This window comes from Haliotis cracherodii, unplaced genomic scaffold, assembly GCF_022045235.1.
Source record: "Haliotis cracherodii isolate W230 unplaced genomic scaffold, xgHalCrac1.p SCAF_1, whole genome shotgun sequence".
Lineage (NCBI taxonomy): Eukaryota > Metazoa > Mollusca > Gastropoda > Lepetellida > Haliotidae > Haliotis > Haliotis cracherodii.
The window spans coordinates 58,405,241-58,428,776 of NW_027266264.1; the positions used below are offsets into that span (position 1 = coordinate 58,405,241).

General features: G+C 40.8%; 1 protein-coding gene across 6 annotated transcripts in view; it reads left to right on the top strand.

Moving 5' to 3' along the window:
- LOC139466001 (uncharacterized) overlaps positions 1 to 16,638 on the top strand; it is a 100,810-nt gene extending 84,172 nt beyond the window's left edge. For 3 of the 6 annotated variants that reach the window (XM_071248046.1, XM_071248032.1, XM_071248019.1), the window contains exon 2: positions 14,977 to 16,638. In XM_071248046.1, the coding sequence (XP_071104147.1) occupies positions 14,984 to 15,565 (582 nt within the window). In that variant the 5' untranslated portion in view covers positions 14,977 to 14,983 and the 3' untranslated portion in view covers positions 15,566 to 16,638. The other 3 variants (XM_071248052.1, XM_071248038.1, XM_071248026.1) reach the window with 3 other exon arrangements.
- Positions 16,639 to 23,536: the final 6,898 nt, after the last annotated feature.

The following is a 23,536-nucleotide window of genomic DNA, read 5'->3' on the forward strand; positions in this document are numbered from 1 at the left end:
ATGTAACAGTCAAGCCGTTAGTATCTCCCCTCTGATGTCGTAGTGTATTAGGTAGCAGTTGTACGATTCATAGGTACCATAGCGGCGGGTATTTCGGAATTAACCTTGCTTTTCCAGATTTTCTTGTAAAGCATAGATCTAGTTTGTTTGTCTTCTGAAGAATGACATGTTCCTTGACTTTATAACATCACCTGTGTTCGGGGCTTTTATTATCATTGTCACATCTTGTCATCCCATGTGATCCCTTGCCATATCTCATCGCTCGACACGATCCCCGTTCATCTGGACGTTTCAGCTTCAATTACAATTGTCCGGACTTTGAAGCCTTCAGATGTAATCAACAACACAATAGTAATGGTGAAACACATTGCGTTTCTTTCTTCACCCTTGTCTTGAATGCAGAGGGCATTCGGGGCAGAGTTGGCCACCATAACCCATGCTGGGCGCAGGAACCTACTGAGTGATAATCACTGTGTCACTTGGCTGATGCTGGCCATAACTGCATGGATCGTGTCTCATGCTATCACTCACTGGTTTGCTGGCCCAGACTCAACTATTTACACGTCGACGTGATATCGCTGTTATATGTCAGACTGCAGGCTGGTGTAAACAAACATTCACTCATCAGCTCATAATGACCCGTTGCTAAGGGAAAGATTACAGATTACGCTACAACAACTGATACTTGATTTCGTGATTTTCTGAAGATGTTATCTCATATATTATGGATTTCTGGGGACCAGTAACTCCTTGATATCTTTACGAAAAAGAAAAAAAATATACAGATGAATACAGATAAAATGGCATCATTTCATTTTTTATGAAATTGAAGTACAAAGTCAAAGCTTTCTTGACTGACATCTTTACGTCTTTTTACTTAGAGTTTTACACCGATTATGCAATATTCCAGCAATGTGACGACAGCTATATAGTCAACAAAGACTTTGGTGCAACTAAACGTGTCACTCAAGCGCAATGTTTTCGAATTACTAGGTTAAGTTTAACAGCTTCGAAAGTATCGTTAAGGAAGAAACATCTAGCCACGTTCAAATTAAATCAGTGACACACCTTATAAACTGGTGCGAGCTGGTGTAAAGTCACGTGACCTTTCTGGAGCCGGCTGGCGGACGTTGGACGTTGTCATTAGCTTGTCTCGTGCAATTTGGGGGGGGGGGGGGGGGGGGGGGGGCTGCGGATGGGGGAGCGGGACGAGGCGATGCCAAGTTGCTTCCCAAAGGTTCCCCAAGCAATTTACTTCTTCATTTATCAAACAACAGCGGGTCAGTGTCAGCGGGGGCATGGTTGTATTGTAATTACTTACTTCTGTTCCGTGACACCATTGTATTGTGATTAGTTAAAGTAGCAAGACAGTACAAGGCCGGGTTTCAACTCTCTGCGTCGTGGAAAGGTTAGTATTGGATAAGTGTCAGCACTGCAGCCGGTTTCCCTAAACGTTCAACCAAAACATGCGAGTCTCATGTTCCTGGGTTACATCTGTTCTGGGGTAGGGGTGTTCTGGAGTTTTGGGGTAGTTGAATGATCGATTTTTAACCAGTCCTGGTACCATTGATAAATGAGTGAGGGAGTTTGGTTTATGCCGCTATTAACAATATTCCAACAGCGATACTTCAGCCACGCGAGTGAAGGACAATTTCCCACATGGATAATTCCCCGCAGGACAATTCCTCACAGAACAGACACGCACAGACAATTTCCACATGGACTTTTCTCCACATCTTACATTAAAATAGAGGTAAATAACAAAAGCAAATGACTATATTGAATATGTTTTATTTTTATTGTTTTCATTGATTTCAAAATATATGGTACCCTTGGAGCTGTGAATGAACATCAAGCGCACTCTGATCCAGTGATCGTCTTAATAATAAGATACATGTATACCATGTTCTAAGCGCATTTCAGCAGTTATTAATTGGAAAGTGCGCTATCAAAATTCATTGTAAATGTATAACAATAATAACACATGTCCAGCAACAGTAAGTAAATAAAAAAAAGTCCATTAATAACAGTAACATTTGGAGATAAGATCCTCATGATAATAATAGAGAAGTAATAACATAATTACTGTTGGTAAGTAAACGGGGAGGATTTTTACGATTGTAAGCATTCACTGCTGTAGGCCTCGCCACTTAAAATAGAATCACTATGATTATTTGATGGAGATAGCTGCATGTGTGTTAATACTAATTGAAAAAGTGCAAACAAGCCATTCCGGCGATAAGGAATATTACCTACGGTATTGACAAAAAATGCAAAGTGCGCTTTTCAAGAAATATCCACATAGCTTGCGATAAACATAATCATTGAGTTTGGATCAATTCTTTACAATCGGCAGTCAGGTGATCGGTAATTAAAACTCAGTGATGATTTGTATCGCCAGCGATAGCAAAGGCGGTATAAGATAGACACAATTTTTTATGGATAACAACTTCTTTAATACTGTAAAAGGCGACGTTTCGGTATAGATCCTTATACCGTTGTCAAGCTTGACAACGGTATAAGGATCTATACCGAAACGTCGCCTTTTACAGTATTAAAGAAGTTGTTATCCATAAAAAATTGTGTCTATCTTGTCATCCGTCAACTTCTAAGTAATGCCTATCAAACAATTTAAAGGGGGTATATGTTGGAAACTGAGGACTAGAATTGTGTTCGTGCGGTGACAGGGTGGTGATCGTGCTGACGTACGTGCGCCCAAAATAATTATTTTCAGATGCAAAAAAAACGAAAAATCGAAATTATGATCTTGTTGCACATAAATTTTCATATTCTTTCATCTGATAAAACTTGAATATCTTCCAAATAGTATCAAACCCGAATATTAATGTATCAGTTCAGCCCTAGGCTAATATTAATTTCAAGTTGGACATGGACATATAAAGTTTGAGGACATGAACACAATGCGAGACACTAACGGCTTCCACTATTTGTTGGCGATCAATTCTATTTTAAAATACTCTTCAAAGTTAATAGCCTCTTTGTCTTACAACAAACTTGTTTAAAGGGGCGAGTTACGAGACTGATCAACCTTAAGTAGCATCTGCAACCAGTAGTTAAAAATGAGGTTAATGTTGTTTTCTTTTCTTTTCCTTATCAGTACAGACAATATATTTCATAAGCGTGGGACTGAAACACCTGGGTATCAAGGCATTGACATCGACAGACCGCCTGGTACAACTTATAACTGTCTGAGCTGCAGTCGTTAAAAAAGTATAGATTAGCGCAATATTATAATTTTTATTATCATCCAAAACTGGCTCCCACTGGCTTCAATTAAATTGCATCACAATGCTTACCAGACCATTGTAACGTCATTGGTTACCATGACGTCTCAATCAAATGACATCACTAATGGCTCTGCTACAGCAGTACTTTTTATACTTAAGACACTGTTTATTACTGTCTGCAAACTGAAAAAGCTGGAAGAATGATGTTGGATGATACAGAAAAGTGTCTTTAGATATCAATATATCAACACTCATTGATGAGAGTGAGAAAAACTTTTTATTTATTTCCACTTTTTCAACTCGTGTTGGTATATTTGATATCAAAAGACACTCGGCTGAGCTTCTCTATTTATTGTCTAATGATAGATAAGTAAGATTTAAAGCTTACAGGCTAGCGACTGGTTATCGCCATACCTCCGTTACTTGATGGCGACTGGTTTAGCTTTAGCGCGTTTTCATTTGACAAGAAAAATAGTTATCCGCTCATGATGGTAAAAAATGATATTAAGAAATATTATTAAAAACATAAAAACAAATGTACTTGACGCTTCATATATTCAGTTTCGAGAAATAAATATATTAAATGTTTGTGACGTCGGTACATGACCCTGCAAAGAGACGTATGCGTGAGTCTGCTTTGACGCCGCTTTCAACAGTATGTTCAGTTATATCACACGTGTCAGCTGATAAAGTATGGGTCGTTGTCTGGGCGAATTCGAACCCACGATACACTGGATTCTGGCACGACTAAGGGACGCGTCTCTGTACAGCGATTTTCGTGGCCTTAGACTACTGCGCAAGAAGAAGTTCATTATTATGTAGCTTAGAAGACAAATGTTCAGTTAATAAAAAAAAAATCTAATAACGAATAATTGCAATAATTCAGGTTAATACATTAAAAACAAAATACAGCAAGGAAATGTAATATTTTTTAAAAGCCCTAGTTTAAATTTGCCATTTTTTGTTATGATGACGTAAATGGTCCGTCAAGACCCGGGGCTGCAGTAGCCTGGAGAATCACCTTTTGTGACCCTCGCGCTCTCGGCCCTGGGGCGAGGCTGCAAATGAGCATCTAGAATCACCTACACGGTCTAACAACAGATTTCCTGGGTAAACGAGGCTCCTTCAGTGAGGCTCCATCGGAGCCCTCCCGGCCCTGGAGCCATTGTTTAATAAATAATGACGGGGCGTCCGTGTAAGACAAGGCAAACCGTACGGATCAATGCAAATATGTGTGACCAAGCAGAAGCAGACTCAACTTAAATGGTAGTATAAGCCTCACCATTACAGTATTGTAATATCAAGCACTTGATAATAATGGACCAAGCAGAGATATGTATCTTGACAATTTAATGTTGGGGATAGTTTCATAGTTATGAGATAATCTTGGTCACGTGTAGATTTTACACTATAGTGTATAGAACTTGGAACCGAACATGCAGCGTGAAGTTTCACATGTCATGTTATATTCGGCGCAGGTAACCGCAGGTAATCGCAGGTAACCGCAGGTAATCGCAGGTAACCTAGCTCTACGCCTACAGTATGCCTGTCTCCATTTGCATTTGACAAGATTAAAAGCGATGTACAGTAGACTACGGTTAAAACGAACACGCATATAACGAACTGACGGATATAACGAACTTACTTTTTGGTCCCGACTATTTGCTGTAGCTTTGCTGTAATTATGCTTATAACGAACTACGGTTATAACGAACTAAAATTAGTAGTCCCTTTGAGTTCGTTATAACCGTAGTTTACTGTATTTGGTGCCAGCCAGGATATTAAGTGAAGCTGCCTATGTCCAGTGCTGTCAGTGGGTTATTGACCCTTAATTTAGCAAACATCGATAATAGACATTTACGACCAGAAAATATAAGATCTAGAACGGTGGCGTAGCTTTGTAGTTAAACCGTTCTTCTAAAGGTATCACATATCGCATATTTAAAACTGAACTCGTCCTTGAAAAGTATTTATTAGTTATCCCTTTCTCGTTGGCTGTAAAATTCCTTCTGTTTAGAACCCCATGCCACCACTTCCCTATTGAACTAGGTCGGTGGCACAACATCCCTGTCAATGAACGAACGTGTAAAACTCTGCGACATGAGCGACGTTGGTGATGAATTCCATTATATTTTTGTTTGTCCTTTTTTCAAACCCGAACGGAAAATATATGTTCCAATTTCATATGCTAAAAACCCAAATATGTTTAAATTCAAAGAACTTTTTAATTGTAAAAAAAGAATCTCTGTACATTCTGTAATGTCAGTATGAAAACTGTAAAATCTTCCATATAAACCATCCTGCAATCTGATGTATTTACTGTCTGCAAATTTGTACCTTATATGCCGAGGATCCCGGCCTGAGCGTAACTAAAGTTCTGTTCTGTTCTGTTCTGTTCTGTTCTGTTCTGTTCTGTTCTGTTCTGTTCTGTTCTCTTCTCTTCTCTTCTCTTCTGTTCTCTTCTGTTCTCTTCTGTTCTCTTCTGTTTTCTTCTCTTCTGTTCTGTTCTGTTCTCATCTCTTCTCTTCTGTTCTGTTCTGTTCTCTTCTCTTCTCTTCTGTTCTCTTCTGTTCTATTCTGTTCTCTTCTCTTCTCTTCTGTTCTCTTCTGTTCCATTCTGTTCTCTTCTGTCACACCGAAGGCCAAGCGTCGATTTTGCCACGATATAGGTACGCCCAAATGCCTTAAGTGCATTCTCTATAATTAATGAAATGTACACAAACTAATACCAGAACACACATCTTAACAAACAGCCATAGCTTTCAATATCTTGCATTTGCCTAAACATTAATGTTAATGGTGCTATTTCAGTTCGTCACGTTTAAAAGCATTCAGTTATATTTTATAGCGTTTTCATGTATTTCGTCTGGTATGGTGCTTCTGCACGCACCCATCTTTCCTTGAAGCACTGCATGGTAACACGTCTACTTTTACTGCTGTTGCCAGCAATGCCAACATATGCGTGTCTGTCACAGCAGGCACGCGTCGACTGTTCTCCGGGGCGCAATAAGCGTCATCATGTGCCTATCACCATGCCGTATTGTTGCAACAAATACACGTTAATTGCGACATCACACGGATAAACTATGACGTTCCCCTTTGACTTTCCTGATGTTGGATGGTGTGGTTAAAACGTTCGCTCGCCATGCGAAGGCCCGGGATCGATTCCCCGCATGTACATTATTTGAAGCACTTTTTTTGAATTGCTGTTGTATTGTTAAAAGCGGCGTAAAAACATACACACTCACTCACTCAGGACAGAAGACTTCTTAGTCATTTGGAAAATCACGTTTAAAGTAGGGGATCGGATGATATACAGTAAACTACGGTTATAACGAACTCAAAGGAACCACTAATTTTAGTTCGTTATAACCGTAGTTCGTTATAAGCGTGTTCGTTATAAACGTAGTTTACTGTAATTGTATGCTGTGAATGAACATCTTGGTTACATATTGGAACAACACCCCTTTGACCTTGTACACGGATGGCACGGTTTGACCTTTATTCTTTTGACCATTGTATTGTGTGGTCGAGACTTACCCAGCTGGTGTAGCTCCTGTTACCGTGTAGCATCACTCTATGTAGGTGAACCATAAGGTTAATGTGACTTTCGCTAAAGCAGACTTTCTGCAGTATCGTTCATTTCACAATACTATTAAAGAGTGACAATGATCTGTTGCCTTTGTCTGGGGGCACGGTTGGCCCAGTCGTCTAAGGCGCCGCGATTCGCTGTCCAGAGTTGCGTCCCAGAGTTGCACGCCAGAAACCTATGATTGTGGGTACGAATCCCGGTTCGCCCCAATTATGTTTCTAGGTTTGTCAGCACCATACCCGTGCTCGTGGGTTTCACCGAAGTGGTAAACGTCTGAGACCTGCATCACTTCGGGCTTTTCTCCCACATTAAGCTGACACTGAAATAATGTTAAAAGCGGCGTTGCCTTTGACTACTCTGGATGCTGTAAATAATGTCATGTGTGTGAGGTATTGTCTCTCACTAGATGTGCTAACCATTAACTGTAAAACTGATATAAATAGTACATAACATTGGAGTTTACAAGGCGGGGGTACAGAGCTGGCTAAACCATAAAGTTGTTTTCACATATATATTAAAGTTATGGTTTGCGGATGGACAAATATTTAGACCTCTACACAATGCACGAGTCAATCTTAAAAAAAATATGACGTGGCTGCTGAGATCACCTTCTGGAGCCTCGCGACACCGTCCCCTGCAGCTAGACACTGCGCATGTCAGACAGCCAGAAGGTGGCGCTGCGTTCTTGCACTCGGTCTTTTGCGGAGTTTGGTTTTAGAGCAGGTACGTGATAATTATACGGGTTTCAAACAATTTGGTAAATGTCTTCATGCATTTTTACTTTAAAAAGTCAATTGAAATTGAATACATTGAGTGTGACAAAGAATTACTGACATTGTTATGGATTATTTGCGATGAAATTTGGAAATTCGGCACCAAATCAGTTTCAGACTGTTATCATATTTTGTTTTGAAATTTCAAATTGATCCCTCGACTGTATATGAGAAGTGTTTTGTATATGTGATATATATATATATATATATATTTACACCTTGACGTAAACGATGGTTTTGGAATCACGAAAGCGACATAAAAATATCAAGCTTAAACTACCAGTGTTGAAGATAAACGAAATTACAGAACGGCGATTACCATTAAATCATTACGTCCATGTGTATCTAAAATAGTAATTATTGATTTTAACTGTTTAAGTTTAAAGACGTTTATCAGGAGATAAGTTTCTGTGGTTTGATTGTCGTAGATTTGATATCTTTTAATTAAACTCGTGATGTTTTGAATGTATTATTCAGAGGTATTCAATAAGTAATGGCTACATCGAAATCGAATTACTTTTGAGGTATCATCATTTACCGTGGCAGAAATATATAGATGACTTAATATATATATATCATATAAGATACCGTGTTTTATTATGAATGTATTTCCAAACGTATCTAACGAGAGAAATCACGAATTGTAATAATGCCGCATCTAAAGGGGACGACTATAGTATAATATTTATTAATCACTTAAACTTTGCACATTATCTAACTTCAACGCTGGTATTAGGGTGGCGTATGAATACAAAATTCGTATCTGATGGTGCGACCATGGTCTGTTTTATTTATTGTGACCTGGTAGTACAGATCAAAGTAGGCGTTGTTTACCATTGCTCAGTGCTACCGACATACAACATTACTTGATTGACTGTCATCGTCTTACTTTCTAACAATTAACTTGGTCACTGCCTGATTTGGCGCAAATATGTCGGACCCCTTTGTTTCGAAATCGGATGTGTCAAATCCGCGGAACTCATACTTCGATCCCTGCCAGGTCAGACAGTAATAAGGTAGAGTCGGATGAGTCGAACTCAAGATAAGTCGAACTGTTTCTCTCGTTCCACAGGTGTCCGAGACTTGTATGCACGTAGTAACACATCACACGTCATGCCTCTTGCGACACACGCTTTTGTACCGGTAGGTGATCACGTGGTTACTCTGTGTCACTTTGCTGATGGCGTGTCACCCTGCCCTGACTGCATGGATCGTGTCTCATGCTATCGCTCACTGGTTTGCTGCTTCACTTATTTACAGGTCTCTGTGTAATGAGAAATATTCCAGCCGTATGTCGGTGGTCTGTAAATACATAATCTGCGACGAGCAAACCAATTGCTGATGGAATGAGCAATGATCCAAGACGTTTGGGCACGATATCACACATCCTCGTCCCCATGTGTCGATAACGATAGTGATGTACCGGTCCAGCATATCGATAGTGGTGTACCGGTCCAGCATAACGATAGTGGTGTACCGGTCCAGCATAACGATAGTGGTGTACCAGTCCAACATAACGATAGTGGTGTACCGGTCCAGCATAACGATAGTGGTGTACCAGTCCAGCATAACGATAGTGGTGTACCGGTCCAGCATAACGATAGTGGTGTACCAGTCCAACATAATGAGTGGTGACCCAGTCCAACATAACGATAGTGGTGTACCAGTCCAGCATAACGATAGTGGTGTACCGGTCTAACATAACGATAGCGGTGTACCAGTCTAACATAACGATAGCGGTGTACCGGTCCAACATAACGATAGTGGTGTACCAGTCTAACATAACGATAGCGGTGTACCGGTCCAGCATAACGATAGCGGTGTACCAGTCCAACATAACGATAGTGGTGTACCAGTCCAGCATAACGATAGCGGTGTACCGGTCGAACATAACGATAGTGGTGTACCAGTCGAACATAACGATAGTGGTGTACCGGGGTCCAGCATAGTGATAGCGGTGTACCTGTCCACCATAACGATAGTGGTGTACCGGTCAGCATAACGATAGCGGTGTACTGGTCCAGCATAACGATAGTGGTGTACCGGTCCAGCATAACGATAGCGGTGTACCTGTCCACCATAACGATAGTGGTGTACCGGTCAGCATAACGATAGCGGTGTACTGGTCCAGCATAACGATAGTAGTGTACCGGTCCACCATAACGATAGCGGTGTACCTGTCCACCATAACGATAGTGGTGTACCGGTCCAGCATAACGATAGCGGTGTACCAGTCCAACATAACGATAGTGGTGTACCAGTCCAGCATAACGATAGTGGTGTACCGGTCCAACATAACGATAGTGGTGTACCGGTCAGCATAACGATAGTGGTGTACTGGTCCAGCATAACGATAGTGGTGTACTGGTCCAGCATAACGATAGTTGTTCATCAGTCCACCATAACGATAACGATTACAATCCGACGTCAATTTTATCAGAAGGATTCTACTCAGAGGAAATGTTCTTTCAAACTATTCCTTGTGAATTGAAAGAGGGCCGGTTATCTGAGCATACTTCATAACTCACAAATTCATGATTTGAAATCGGTTTATTTGCAGTGCGCTCCATCACGGTTTACGCTAGGGACAGTTCCGATTGACTGAGAGCAAATTGGAAGCGATTCCAAGAAGGTTACAATCGGAAATGTCAGTGCAAAAAGGAACAGTGTTATACGCGTCGTATAACTCTATCTTTGACACATTCAAACCCAGGATCCTTCACTCAATGCTCCATGATTCCGGAAGCAAAATTCCAACCGTCAAATAACGCTCTTTTCTCGCTCTCTTGATACAGCGAAGGAGAAAAAGTTCAGTCAATCAGAAAACGTCGGGTATCTTCTCATTTTGTGATACATAACCCTCGATGTGTCACTTATTGTTGTTGGCCGTCCGAGCGACACCACATCTGACATGTAACAGCACTTCTGATTGATTGGAACCGTTGATTGTTTCCTTTGGATCTAAACACTGGAGTAGAGATGTTTGTCGTGGGGGCGGTTGTGAGTGCGTCGCCAACAGGCCAGGAACGGTGCCCTGTAAAGTTATAGTCTAAACCGCCATTCAAACGGTCATCGATTACCGCAATCATAGTTTCTCAACACTGGCCGTGTTGGCCGTGTGTTAGACAGATGCATTTCTGGAATCACGTTTTAGAACTCGTCTGTAATTGTGAAATCACTCGAATCCGTTGGTTCCGGAAGTAGTTTGAGAGAACCGACTAGATGCGAGTTGATTCTACTTCCGGAATCTAAAGATTCGGGGGATTTCTCGGAATTAAAACATGTTACGGTTGATATATAATTTCTGTATAATTTTGACATAATGACCTATGGCTGCGTCATTCTTACGTGATTTAGTGCACTTTCAGAAAAGCCAGTACATTCCTGGCTCAGAATCAACTGTTACAATAGCGTGACGTCATCATAATGGTTCATTGGTTGAAAATGTTAATTTTAGCATGATGATAACGTTATGTAAAATATGCAGTTTGAATGCGGTGAGTTTTTTGAGTATCGCAATACCCATGGACAGTCTTTTTCAGAGACCATACATACCCAGCAAGCACTGATGTCACACAATCCGTAGGGCAGAGGCCTGAGAAAGGCTTGATTGAAGTTATATAAGTTAGAATCATATGCTGGACATCAAAAGGGGCTTCAGCGATTGTCCATTTTGGAGAAAGGAGAGGTGTCCTGGTGACTGCTGTAGTAATAATGGTGTGGCGGTTGAATCAATTTAAAAGTGTAGCAGCAGTAATAGTAGTAGTAGTAGTAGTAGCAGCAGCAGCAGTAGTAGTAGTAGTAGTAGTAGCAGTAGTAGTAGTAGCAGCAGTAGTAGTAGTAGTAAGTAGAAGCAGTAGTAGTAGTAGTCGTAATAGCAGCGTAGTAGTAGTAGTAGTAGCAGTAGTAGTAGTAGTAGCAGCAGTACTAGTAGTAGCAGCAGCAGTAGTAGTTGTAGCAGCAGTTGCAGTGGTAGCAGTAGTAGTAACAGCAGCAGTAGTAGTAGTTGTAGTAAAAGCAGCAGCAGCAGCAGTAGTATTTGTAGCAGCAGCAGCAGTAGTAGTAACAGCAGTATTAGTAGTTGTAGTAATAGTAACAGCAGCAATAGTAGTAGTAGCAGCAGCAGTAGTAGTGGTAGTAGTAGTGGTGGTAGTAGTAGTAGTTGTTGTCGTTCGTCGAAAACGCTTAAATGTTGACACTCGTTTACACGCCCATCACTTGTAACGTTTTACAATAGCGTAAGCCAATGTGGTTGTTTGATGGTAAACGCAGCGCTCAGCAATATTCCAGCTATATAATGGCTGTCTGTAAATAATCAAGTCTGAACCAGACAATCTAGTGATTGACATCATGAACACCGATTTACGCAATTGGGATACGATGACATACATCAACCAGACCTAACCACCCGATCCCGTTAGTCGCCTGTTACGGTAAGTCAATGAGATCGGGCTGAGGCGTTATGGGGTTTGACGTTGCGTTCAAGAATATTTCACTTACCTGGAGCGCATGCGTGGATTTGTGTGTGTCCACACAAAGTAGTTATCCAGACTTAGCCCCTTTATATAGTACTAGGCCACTGAGATACAATGATGCAGTTTAACATGGATACACCACTCAGACACAGGATGCTGACTCCGAGCCGACCAGTTCTTGTTTTACTCACTCCCTTAGTGCCGAGCCCAAGCAGAATAACAATAATTACACACCAGCTGTTTATATCTGTGAATCACATGTCTTTCAGTAGAATTTGCACGTGCCCAGGCATTCATGCGCACGTGCATAGGTGTTCAAACAGATTTTAAAAGTTTATACTTCTCTGCGTGTGTGAAATAGTCACTAACTTTAACCCTAAGGTCAAAGCAACGCGATGTTGCTGTCTACCACAATGCAGCTGTGATGTTGCTGACAACCACGATGTAGCTATGATTATACTGTCTACCACGATGTAGCTCTGATTATATTGTCTACCACAATGAGGCTGTGATGTTGCTGTCTACCACAATGTAGCTGTGATGTTGCTGACTACCACGATGTAGCTGTGATGTTGCGGTCTACCACGATATAGATGTGGTGTTGCTGTCTACCACGATGTAGCTGTGATGATGCTGACTACCAAGATATAGCTCTAAGTATACTGCCTACCACGTAGCAGTGATGTTGCTGTCTACCACGATGTAGCCGTGATGTTGATGTCTACCACGATGTAGCTGTGATGTTGCTGTCTACCACGATATAGATGTGATGTTGCTGTCTACCACGATGTAGATGTGATGTTGCTGACTACCACGATGTAGCTGTGATGTTGCTGACTATCTCGATGTAGCTGTAATGTTGCTGGGTATCAAGATGTAGCTGTGATGTTGCTGACTACCACGATGTAGCTTTGATGTGTTGTCTACCACGATGTAGCTGTGATGATGCTGACTACCACGATATAGCTCTAAGTATACTGCCTACCACGTAGCAGTGATGTTGCTGTCTACCACGATGTAGCCGTGATGTTGCTGACTAACACGATGTAGCCGTGATGTTGCTGACTACCACGATGTAGCTGTGATGTTGCTGTCTACCACGATGTAGCTGTGATGTTGCTGTCTACCACGATGTAGCTGTGATGTTGCTGACTACCACGATGTAGCTCTGATTATACTGACTGCCACGATGTAGCTCTAAATTATACTGACTACCACGATGTAGCTGTGATGTTGCTGACTACCACGATGACTACCACGATGTAGCTTCTAATTATACTGACAACCACGATGTAGCTGTGATGTTGCTGACTACCACATTGTAGTTTCTGATTATACTGACCACCACGATGTAGCTCTGATTATACCGACTACCAAGATGTAGCTGTGATGTTGCCGACTACCACGATGTAGCTATGATGTATCTTTGATGTTGCTGACTACCAAGATGTAGCTATTATATTGCTGACTACCTCGATGTAGCTATGATGTATCTGTGATGTTGCTGACTACCACGATGTAGTTCTGATTCTAACGACTACCAAGATGTAGCTGTGATGTTGCTGACTACCACGATGTAGCTATGATGTATCTTTGATGTTGCTGACTACCACGATGTAGTTCTGATTATAACGACTACCAAGATGTAGCTGTTATATTGCTGACTACCACGATCTAGCTATGATTATAACGACTACCAAGATGTAGCTGTTATATTGCTGACTACCACGATGTAGCTATGATTATAACGACTACCAAGATGTAGCTGTTATATTGCTGACTACCACGATGTAGCTATGATGTATCTGTGATGTTGCAGATTACCACGAGCTATGATTGCTTTGAAAGGGCTTTGTCATTTTTATTACACAGTAATATTTGTGAAAACATTCAGATTGAAAGTGTTGGTTCTCAGTGGATCTTTTTGGAAAGGTTTAAATACTGTCTTTCATCGTCAGGCAAAGAATGCAAATGTCCACACTTTATCGCTTATCAAAACTCTAAATTTATAGCTGGAATTTGAAAACTCTAATGTCTCTCTTGTATCTGGAACAGCAACTGAAGTAGCAAAGACATTTCATTGATTTCGCTTAAAGTTCAACCGACTTTAGTCAAAATGAGAAATGTTGTCAACCCAGTTCAGCCATGCCAGTGGACGCCAGGTAGTCATGTAGCCTCTGTCTGGTGACAATTAATTTCAGTATTAGATTAACACGAGCGGGGGAATCCATACGAATGACGTGCGTTTATTAAGGAATGCGTCGGAAGGGAATCTTCAAAGGTTATGTGTCGCCGGGCGCACGACTGATGGCATCTTTGTAAAGATGGGTAAATAATCAGGCAAATTATGACAGCGCATAGGGATAAAACTTAACAACGTTCCAACTATGTTTGTATGTGTTGTTTTGTGCTGAGATTCGAGATTCGATACAGAAATTGAGATGAACGAATCAATGTTATTATTCTTCAAACACATTCGGGGCATGTTCAGATATGTTCGCTTGCTACGGGGCCACATGAAGCACTCTACCTGTCGGTTATCCCGGCTGCAGAAGGATTAATAGTCTGGATACAGTAATGAAAACAATCATGTAATATTGATGAAAATACCAAATAAGTGGACTTTGATAACAAAAACACACATGATGATCACCCACGAGAAAGGTCGTGGTGCTTACAAACCACCCTTATGGGTGCTTCATTTTTTTTATTACCTTTAGTACTTTTTTTAAGATTGAGCTCAGTCATACTAGTTACAACGTCTAAACCTAAAAGGGGCACCACACCGTGGAATATAGTCCCTTTTCAATGATGAGGCCACGCATAATCATCAGTCATTATGCATATCGCCCTATGACGACCATTCTAATCTAGCCTTTTGTTTTCAGATCGGCCATGCCCCGCCTGTATGTGTGCCTGGCTCTCCTAGTCTATACATGTGTGTCCGTGAATCTTATATCGGCGGAGGAATTGAAAAGCAAGTCAAAAACAGAAGAGAACTATTTCTCTCCAGGAGAACTAAAATGGCCGACCGGGAACGGGGTGTATGAAGACGAGATACAAGCTTTGGACGAGGATGGCAAGGGAAATGTAGGACGTATTGCCGAAAGGGAGAACCGGTCTTCTGGCACCTCTCTGTGGACAAAGATCCTCAACAGAATAGGAAAAACACAGGAAACATTCGGCTCTTCCGGGCAGTACCCGAACTTGCCTGGCAAGGCAAAGAACGAAAGGCGGTATATAGCTCCCCAAAGTGTCTGGGCAAAAATCAAGCGGAATCAACCTGGGATGCCTTCATTTGACGCAGAGCGAGCAATGAATGACGGGAAATTTATAACGCAGAACCAGAAACGAGGCCTGTCTATAAATGGCGCATTATCTTCCTTGGCGAATATGCTTTCGGCGGAGGGTCAACGCAGAGACCACGCCGCGGCGCTTCGGCTTCGACAACGCCTCCTGGTGGCAGGAAAACGTTGAGCAAAGAGACGCAAATTCATGGATTCAAATTTGTTCGGTCTTAAAAGACTTCTAGTGACAATCTAACACTTCCCAACGAAATATCGTGCTTAAGGGCAACAGAGTGTAAACATGTACTGGTTGGAATATGACTTTCAAATAGTTTTGAAATGATGACAGTGAACTTACGGTTCAGTTGCAAGGGATAAGTCAACAAAATTATTAATATGGATGGTTTTGAATTCAATTTTATTGTGATAATGATAACCTCAAGTAAAGGATTGTTCGACATATTTTCACGAGGTCGGATCTGACAATATACGTGAACACTATTGTTTGTGTTATAAACAGAGACGATTCTGTTCCGTATTGCAGCCGCTCAAACAGAGCATGAATAATAGATGGTCCACATTTTAGTACTGACAAATACATTGGCATTAGTTCTTGTAATGCAATGTTGTCCTGGCCTGTGTTTTTTTATTTGCAGAAATTGAGACAGATACAAAACTCATATCTTGTAGTAATTATTGTGCTTTTCTACCAAGCCATATGCCCAAATGCCCTTCGCTTGTGTTGCTAGTAAACTTTAACAGTTAAAGTTACACCGATATTTTTTTTCAAAAATACAGATTACCATTTTTAATAAGTGAATGTTTCATCAACCTTAACAGGCCGTTGGAGGTGTTATTAGACCTAGCTTAACAAGACGACGACTTGCAATCTGCTCCCTGTTCGACACCTTGCCCTTGCGCATCTTCACCACTCTGTTTATGCAGCAACATAATTCATTTGGTTCTGTTTGCAATCGTCCCATTGAGATTCATACCGTTTACAAAGAACAAACTCTGCGCTAAATCCCCCGACCCCAATTCCGTTTCCGTAAACGTTATTCCGTAACGATTGTGAATTCAACCAATTAAACTGCTGTGGAACGCTGAAGTACTTCACGACAAACGGAGATTTTACGTTAATGGGGTGTTGTTAATATCTGCTGGGATTGTAAATCGCCATATTCCATAAGCTGTACAAATTTATACCAATGATAATGTTGGCGATATTGGAAACTGCCTTGATTCTTTGACAACAATATGTTAACACTCGAAGCTCTTCACGCACGGTATTATTTTGTTTATTTGAGACAAAACAAACAGCGAGGCAACCAAACCGCTATGATATTGGAATTGTTATATTACACAGCGTGAATGACTGTTTGTTGGATTCAGAACTATATGGGCAGGGTCCAGGGACAACCCTTTCTCACGGAGGAAACTAAAGTGTGTAATGACAGAACTGAGGGTTTAACGTCCTTAGGGACAGCCTTTAAACAATCTTTGCTAGGGGCTTAAGTTTACCGGAATTTCGAGGCATGAATTCTTGCTCTATATTTGATAAACATATAAGATATATTCCAATCATTTTAACAAGTACCCATGGGGAGTACTTGATAATGATTCACACACGATACATGGCTATGATTCAATTACAACAGATTATTTCAACACATGAATTAATGCGGGCGTCGCACCATCTGCACTGGTTTGCTCAATATATATAAACATGTTCACGAACAGATTCTTTATGTAGTATAACTAAAAATAACGAATGTTGTATTCTTCCTAATATATTTTGTTGTGGAATAAAGTGATTGTTGCCAGTTATATATTTGTTTCTTCCGCCTGAAGTATCACAGTGATATACATGTATCATCAAATGTACCTCTAAACATTGAAACAGCCGGGCAGAAGAAAGTATATACTTGAAAATTTGATTTGACCAAACATTACAAACATCATCATAATGTTACTAGGCTAAATACAGTCGCTGACATCATCATAATGTTACTAGGCTAAATACAGTCGCTCAAACATTGCAAACTTAATGTCCAAAACACAACTATGATACTCGTTTCAAATACATCACTATTGAATAACCATTTCATGTTTGTTTCATTTTTAGAAGTCATTGAACATGGAGTATACTTTCTTTTCGCCGGTAGTTTATCTTTATTGATAACCAAAATTGTTTGTAGTTATCATGGAAATACGTGGCTCAACGTGTTGATAGTGTTAACAAAACACAGATTTATGCCGACGTTGGTACAAAAAACCATTCCGATCTGTAGAAAGGCAATGGGGTCTACTACCTAATCATCGGACTGATTAAACACCACTACAATAAAATTCCGTAAAAGGATGTTTTAAGGTTTTTCAATCTTTAATAAATTCCCCAAATGATAACTAAAAACATGATGACAGATACTTTTGCTTTTGAGTATACAAGTCGTTAAAGACCCCAAACGTCCTCTTGACGCTTCCATCTCGAAACTTCTCAAACTATCAAGCCTGTCATTTTCATGCTTTCACAAAGGTGGATAACTCTAAATTACTAGCTGCCTACCGTTAATATCTGACAAGGACACCCCACGACGGTTTGCTAGCACTTCCAACATTTGCTGCCGGTGACAATTACTACAAATACACTTACAGTAAAGTACGGTTATAACGAACTCAAAGGGACTACTAATTTTAGTTCGTTATAACCGTAGTTCGTTATAAGCATATATAGAGTATAACAACAGCAAATAGTCGGGACCGAAAAAGTAAGTTCGTTATATCGGCAGTTCGTTATAAGCCTGTTCGTTATAACCGTAGTTTACTGTACTACAATCTCTCCTGCGACAACAGAGGGTCCGACTACGAAGTACATACATCCAATTTCATTACAGGATGAACAAAAATGGCGGACTAATGGACCAAGACAGTTTGTTTTTTCAATATTGCAGTCATCTGACCAGAACCTTTTGAACGTACATGGTGTCATCATTGGCGGGTACTGGCATGTAAAGTTGATTACATATCAGCTTAATCGGTGCAGTAGTTTCAACAAAAACGTTATTTACGAAGGACAAACAGGCCATGATAAATGTCATCTTGGCCTTGAACCAGGTGAGTTAGAAATCAACCCACATATTTATGTATTTACATCTACCAGGGCCCGCTTGCACAAAGCGATTTTAGCGCTAAGATGATTGTAACTCCCATACTATAACATAGACTTACAATAGTCGTAGCACTAAGATGGCTTTGTGCAAGTTGACCCTTATGTGTAATGAAAGTAACACACGCGAATATGAACTGTGCTCCACCAAGGGTCAGAAATGACTGTTTTGAGAGAAACGATTATCACTGGATATAAAAAGGACAAAATAGCATTTAGCGGCAGATAACTCTGTTACTGCAACTGCCCATGCCTCTGATGCACTGATGCACGGAGGATGGGATGTTTCACGCAACAGCCAGTAACGTTCAAGATGTATCATATATATTCTTGAAAATCATGAAGTTTATCCAGGATAACTAGTGGTTGATAGCGTGAGCAGAGATTGGCGCTGTCGGGGAAGATCGCACAATGCAACCACCACATTATATTACTCTTAAGACGAGCAGACAGACCTGGAAACCCTTCTGCTCTCGAGCCCGCACAGGAGTTAGAACCAATGAGGATGGAATATTCTCTGAACGTACAAATATCCGTCTAAGGCTGGGAAGGAACGTTAAATCACAAACTACAAATCTTATACGTTGAAGTGATTTACATTTGAAATGCTTTACAAAAAATTGGGGGGCGGTCGGGTAGCCTAGTGGTTAAAGCGTTAGCTCGTCATGCCGAAGACCCGGGTTCGATTCCCGACATGGGTACAATGTGTGAAGCCCATTTCTGGTGTCCCCCGCCGTGATATTGCTGGAATATTGCTAAAAGCGGCGTAAAACCATACTCACTCACTCACTACAAAACTTTGGTATGTTCAGTCCCGCCAGACGCTCCATCCACTAGACCATGGAGGCCGTCCTTGAACAAGGATGCCTGATCACCCGGTATAGAACGCATGGATATCTGATCGTCCAAATATCCGTCATAGGACGGGAATGGACGGAAAATCACAAACTAGATGCTTTTGTGACACTGGTATGTCCAATTCCATCCTCGATTATGTCGTGTACATCTTGCTGCTTTCACGTGAATCCGATTTGAATGACACGGTGCTAAAAATAGCTGTCCAATCAAATTATACCTACGAGCAAGAGTTACTCCTTCGAGAGGAGATTGTGACGTCAATTCACAAAGTTATGTAAGCGACTGGCCCAGGGTGCTACAAACTTATAACTATGCCTTTAGGAAGTCATATCTTACTTAAAAAGGGGTCGTTATTACTTTTTCTTCCTTAATATGGTTTATCTAATTAACCGGCCTCAGTTGGGTGAGCGAATATTCCTCGCCATCGGGGTTTGGGGACACGTGATCAGTCGGCATACTTTTAGCCTTTAGGGGCTGGCCATTTGTTAATTCTCTCTCTTTCTTTTGAAAAAATAATGTTTAAAAAAAATCCTAAAAAATGGTGCCAGGTATTACGCATTATAATGAATAGTTCGCATGGCCAGTTGGATGTGTTGCAAAAATAATGTAGTTTTGAGACAAAACTTTCGTTCAAAAAGAATATGTTTTGAATCGCTAAATGAAAGAATAGTCTGTCGCTAATGGAAAAGATACTTAGAATACTCGGGGCCTATAATTTCTTCCCCGGAATTCACATAGAGGTTATGATCTCAAGGAATTCTCTACGAGGTAATGGTCATCTTCCCGAGGCAAGGGAGTTAACTATAAAAGTCCAATTTCCACCCTTGCCGAACAAGGCTGGAATTTCTAGATTCGATCGTAGCGCCACCACTATGTCCCTCCTATTGACCAATCAGATTCCACCTCTCATATCACTTGCATTTGCTTCAAAGAAAATGGTGGCGCCGTCAAAACGATCTGATCGATGATCAAGATATATATTGTAATATTGGGGTCTAATATCGCGAAGTACATCAGATCACGTGAGCACCTTGATAAAAACCATGAAAAGATTTATCTGTCGACGCACAATTGACGGTACACATTCTTTGCAAATCCTGCAATCGACGGAAATCTGTACGTTGAAATCAACGTTGTTACAAACGGGATGTCGATTTCGGCACGCGATTTTGGTTGGACTAGGCATATATTCGTTAGTTCAGCCAAAATATAACTCCATAATTGCAGCCCAGTTCGGCAAGGTTGGAAACTGAACAGTCAGATAACTCCCTTGCCTCATGAAGATGGGTAATGTTTTTTCAAAGAGAACGCTAAAATTCCAGCGTTCGATCTGATAAATTTACTTTCAGAAACAGCCTCAGGTACTTGGATAACACGGGCCGAGCTCCATCACAACGCTTGACACTGTGTCTCTGTAAGGATCTTAATTGACGTAAGAAATGGTGTTTCAAGTTTTGTAATACTTATATATGTATTTACGCATTTAGGGTTTCCCATAGGACGTTTGTTAAAACATATATCGGATGCAACTGAATACAAAAAAACAGGTAAGACAATACTTATTTCTAAATGGATCTGTGCAGACAAAGTTAGAGCACCAGTGACGTCATAACTGCACCCCGGGGCATTCTGGGAGAAGGGGAACGCGGCCATAAGGTTGAATAAAAGCTGCTGTTATGGTTTCAATGAAGAAGGTTATAACAGTGACAAGAGGAAGCACTATCTGACATCTGGCTAATGGGGTTGTGGTTAATTCAACATCCATGAAACGAGATTTAGATGTCATTCTTTCCAACGAAATACGATTTAAGAAAATATATCAATCAGCTGAGGTTACTATATTGCATTGTTTTCCCATGACGCCCATGTAATTGGTATGTGCGAGTCCCGGAGACGGGCAGCTGTATAAATGAGGGTAGTCGACTTGGGAGAGAATGCCTTGGGCTGTACTATACTCTAATTGCTTGATGAATGAGCAAACGTTCACTAGAAACCGAATTATTAGAGTTGATTATAATACGGATTATGACCATCTGTATATTACATATATTTCCATACGGACTAGTTCTGTAAGCACAAGCAAATTCCTAGGCCACAATAAATTAATTATTGGAATTTATTTTGTTTTGTAACGTGTATCAAGATGTTGTAAGATCATGTCAATAATTATATTACAGCTGGCAGTTCCAATTAGCAATACCAGCTTTAATGGGGGGAAAGTAAGGTAAATATAAGAAGCAATTAGATATAACGATCTTAGAAATTGTAGCAACCGCGCTGCCACGTGCATATAACATAACGTGGAACCCCTTCACCACATCAGACCTCTATTTATAACCAAATCTTATTTTGAATAATTACCCCACACATAAAAAAACATTTAGGAACTTTTGTCAGGTAATATGAGAGGTGCTACCACTAATTACCATTAATTACCTGCATTAAATCTGTTAACAGAGCATCGGGTGAATGAGTGAGTGAGTGAGTGAGTCTGGTTTAACGCCGCTTTTAACAGTATTCCAGTCATATCACGGCGTGTCAGCTTAAACTGGGAGGAAAGCCCGAAGTGATGCAGGTCTCAGACGTTTACCACTTCGGTGAAACCCACGAGCACGGGTATGATGCTGACAAACCTAGAAACATAATCAGGGCGAACCGGGATTCGAACCCACAATCATAGGTTTCTGGGGTTCCCAAGGGACGCAACTCTGCACAGCGAATCGCGGCGCCTTAGACGACTGGGCCACCCGTGCCCCCTTCAGGTGAATGACGACAAATACACAGGTGTAGGGTTATACCATGAAACAGGTGTCCTCCCATTAGTTACCCGTCCCATTTAGCACACTCCTTTTTGTTTCATATATACAGTAAACTACGGTTATAACGAACTCGAAGGGACCACTAATTTCAGTTCGTAATAATCGTAGTTCGTTATAGGCATACATACAGCATTTATACAACAAATGGTCGGGACTAAAAAATAAGTTCCTTATATCGGTCAGTTCGTTATAAGCGTGTTCGTTATAAACGTAGTTTACTGCATTTTTGTAAGATAGACATATCATACATTCAATACAGATTAGTTGCCTTTTAGTCATATCAATACATTTCATAATAACATTTGTGCTAAAACTCCAGCTTGACAATCAGTATGTATACCTTGGTCTCTGTGGTAATCCTATGTACAGTAAACTACGGTTAAAACGAACTCAAAGGGACCACTAATTTTAGTTCGATATGACCGTAGTTCGTTATAAGCATATATACAGCATAACGACAGCAAATAGTCGGGACAAAAAAGTAGGTTCGTTATATCCGTCAGTTCGTTATAAGCGTGTTGGTTATAAACGTAGTTTACTGTACTCCTGTTAGGGCTGGTCCATTACTCGGTAGGTGTTGTCAATTACTCGGTAGGTGTTGTCTTAATTAATCCCGTCCTGGCCCCTACCCTGGCTGTGTAACAACTGGGACTATAGAGGTGTAACAACTGGGAATATAGAGGTGTGACAACTGGGACTATAGAGGTGTAACAACTGGGACTATAGAGGTGTGACATTTGGGACTATAGAGGTGTGACAACTGAGACTATAGAGGTGTGACAACTGGGACTATAGAGGTGTGACAACTGGGAATATAGAGGTGTGACAACTGGGACTATAGAGGTGTAACAACTGGGACTATAGAGGTGTGACAATTGGGACTATAGAGGTGTGACAACTGGGAATATAGAGGTGTGACAACTGGGAATATAGAGGTGTGACAACTGGGAATATAGAGGTGTGACAACTGGGACTATAGAGGTGTGACAACTGGAAACATAGAGGTGTGACAACTGGGACTATAGAGGTGTGACAACTGGGAATATAGAGGTGTGACAACTGGGAATATAGAGGTGTAACAACTGGGAATATAGAGGTGTGACAACTGGGAATATAGAGGTGTGACAACTGGGAATATAGAGGTGTGACAACTGGGAATATAGAGGTGTGACAACTGGGAATATAGTGGTGTGACAACTGGGACTATAGAGGTGTGACAACTGGGAATATATAGGTGTGACAGCTGGGAATATAGTGGTGTGACAACTGGGAATATAGAGGTGTGACAACTGGGAATATAGAGGTGTGACAACTGGGA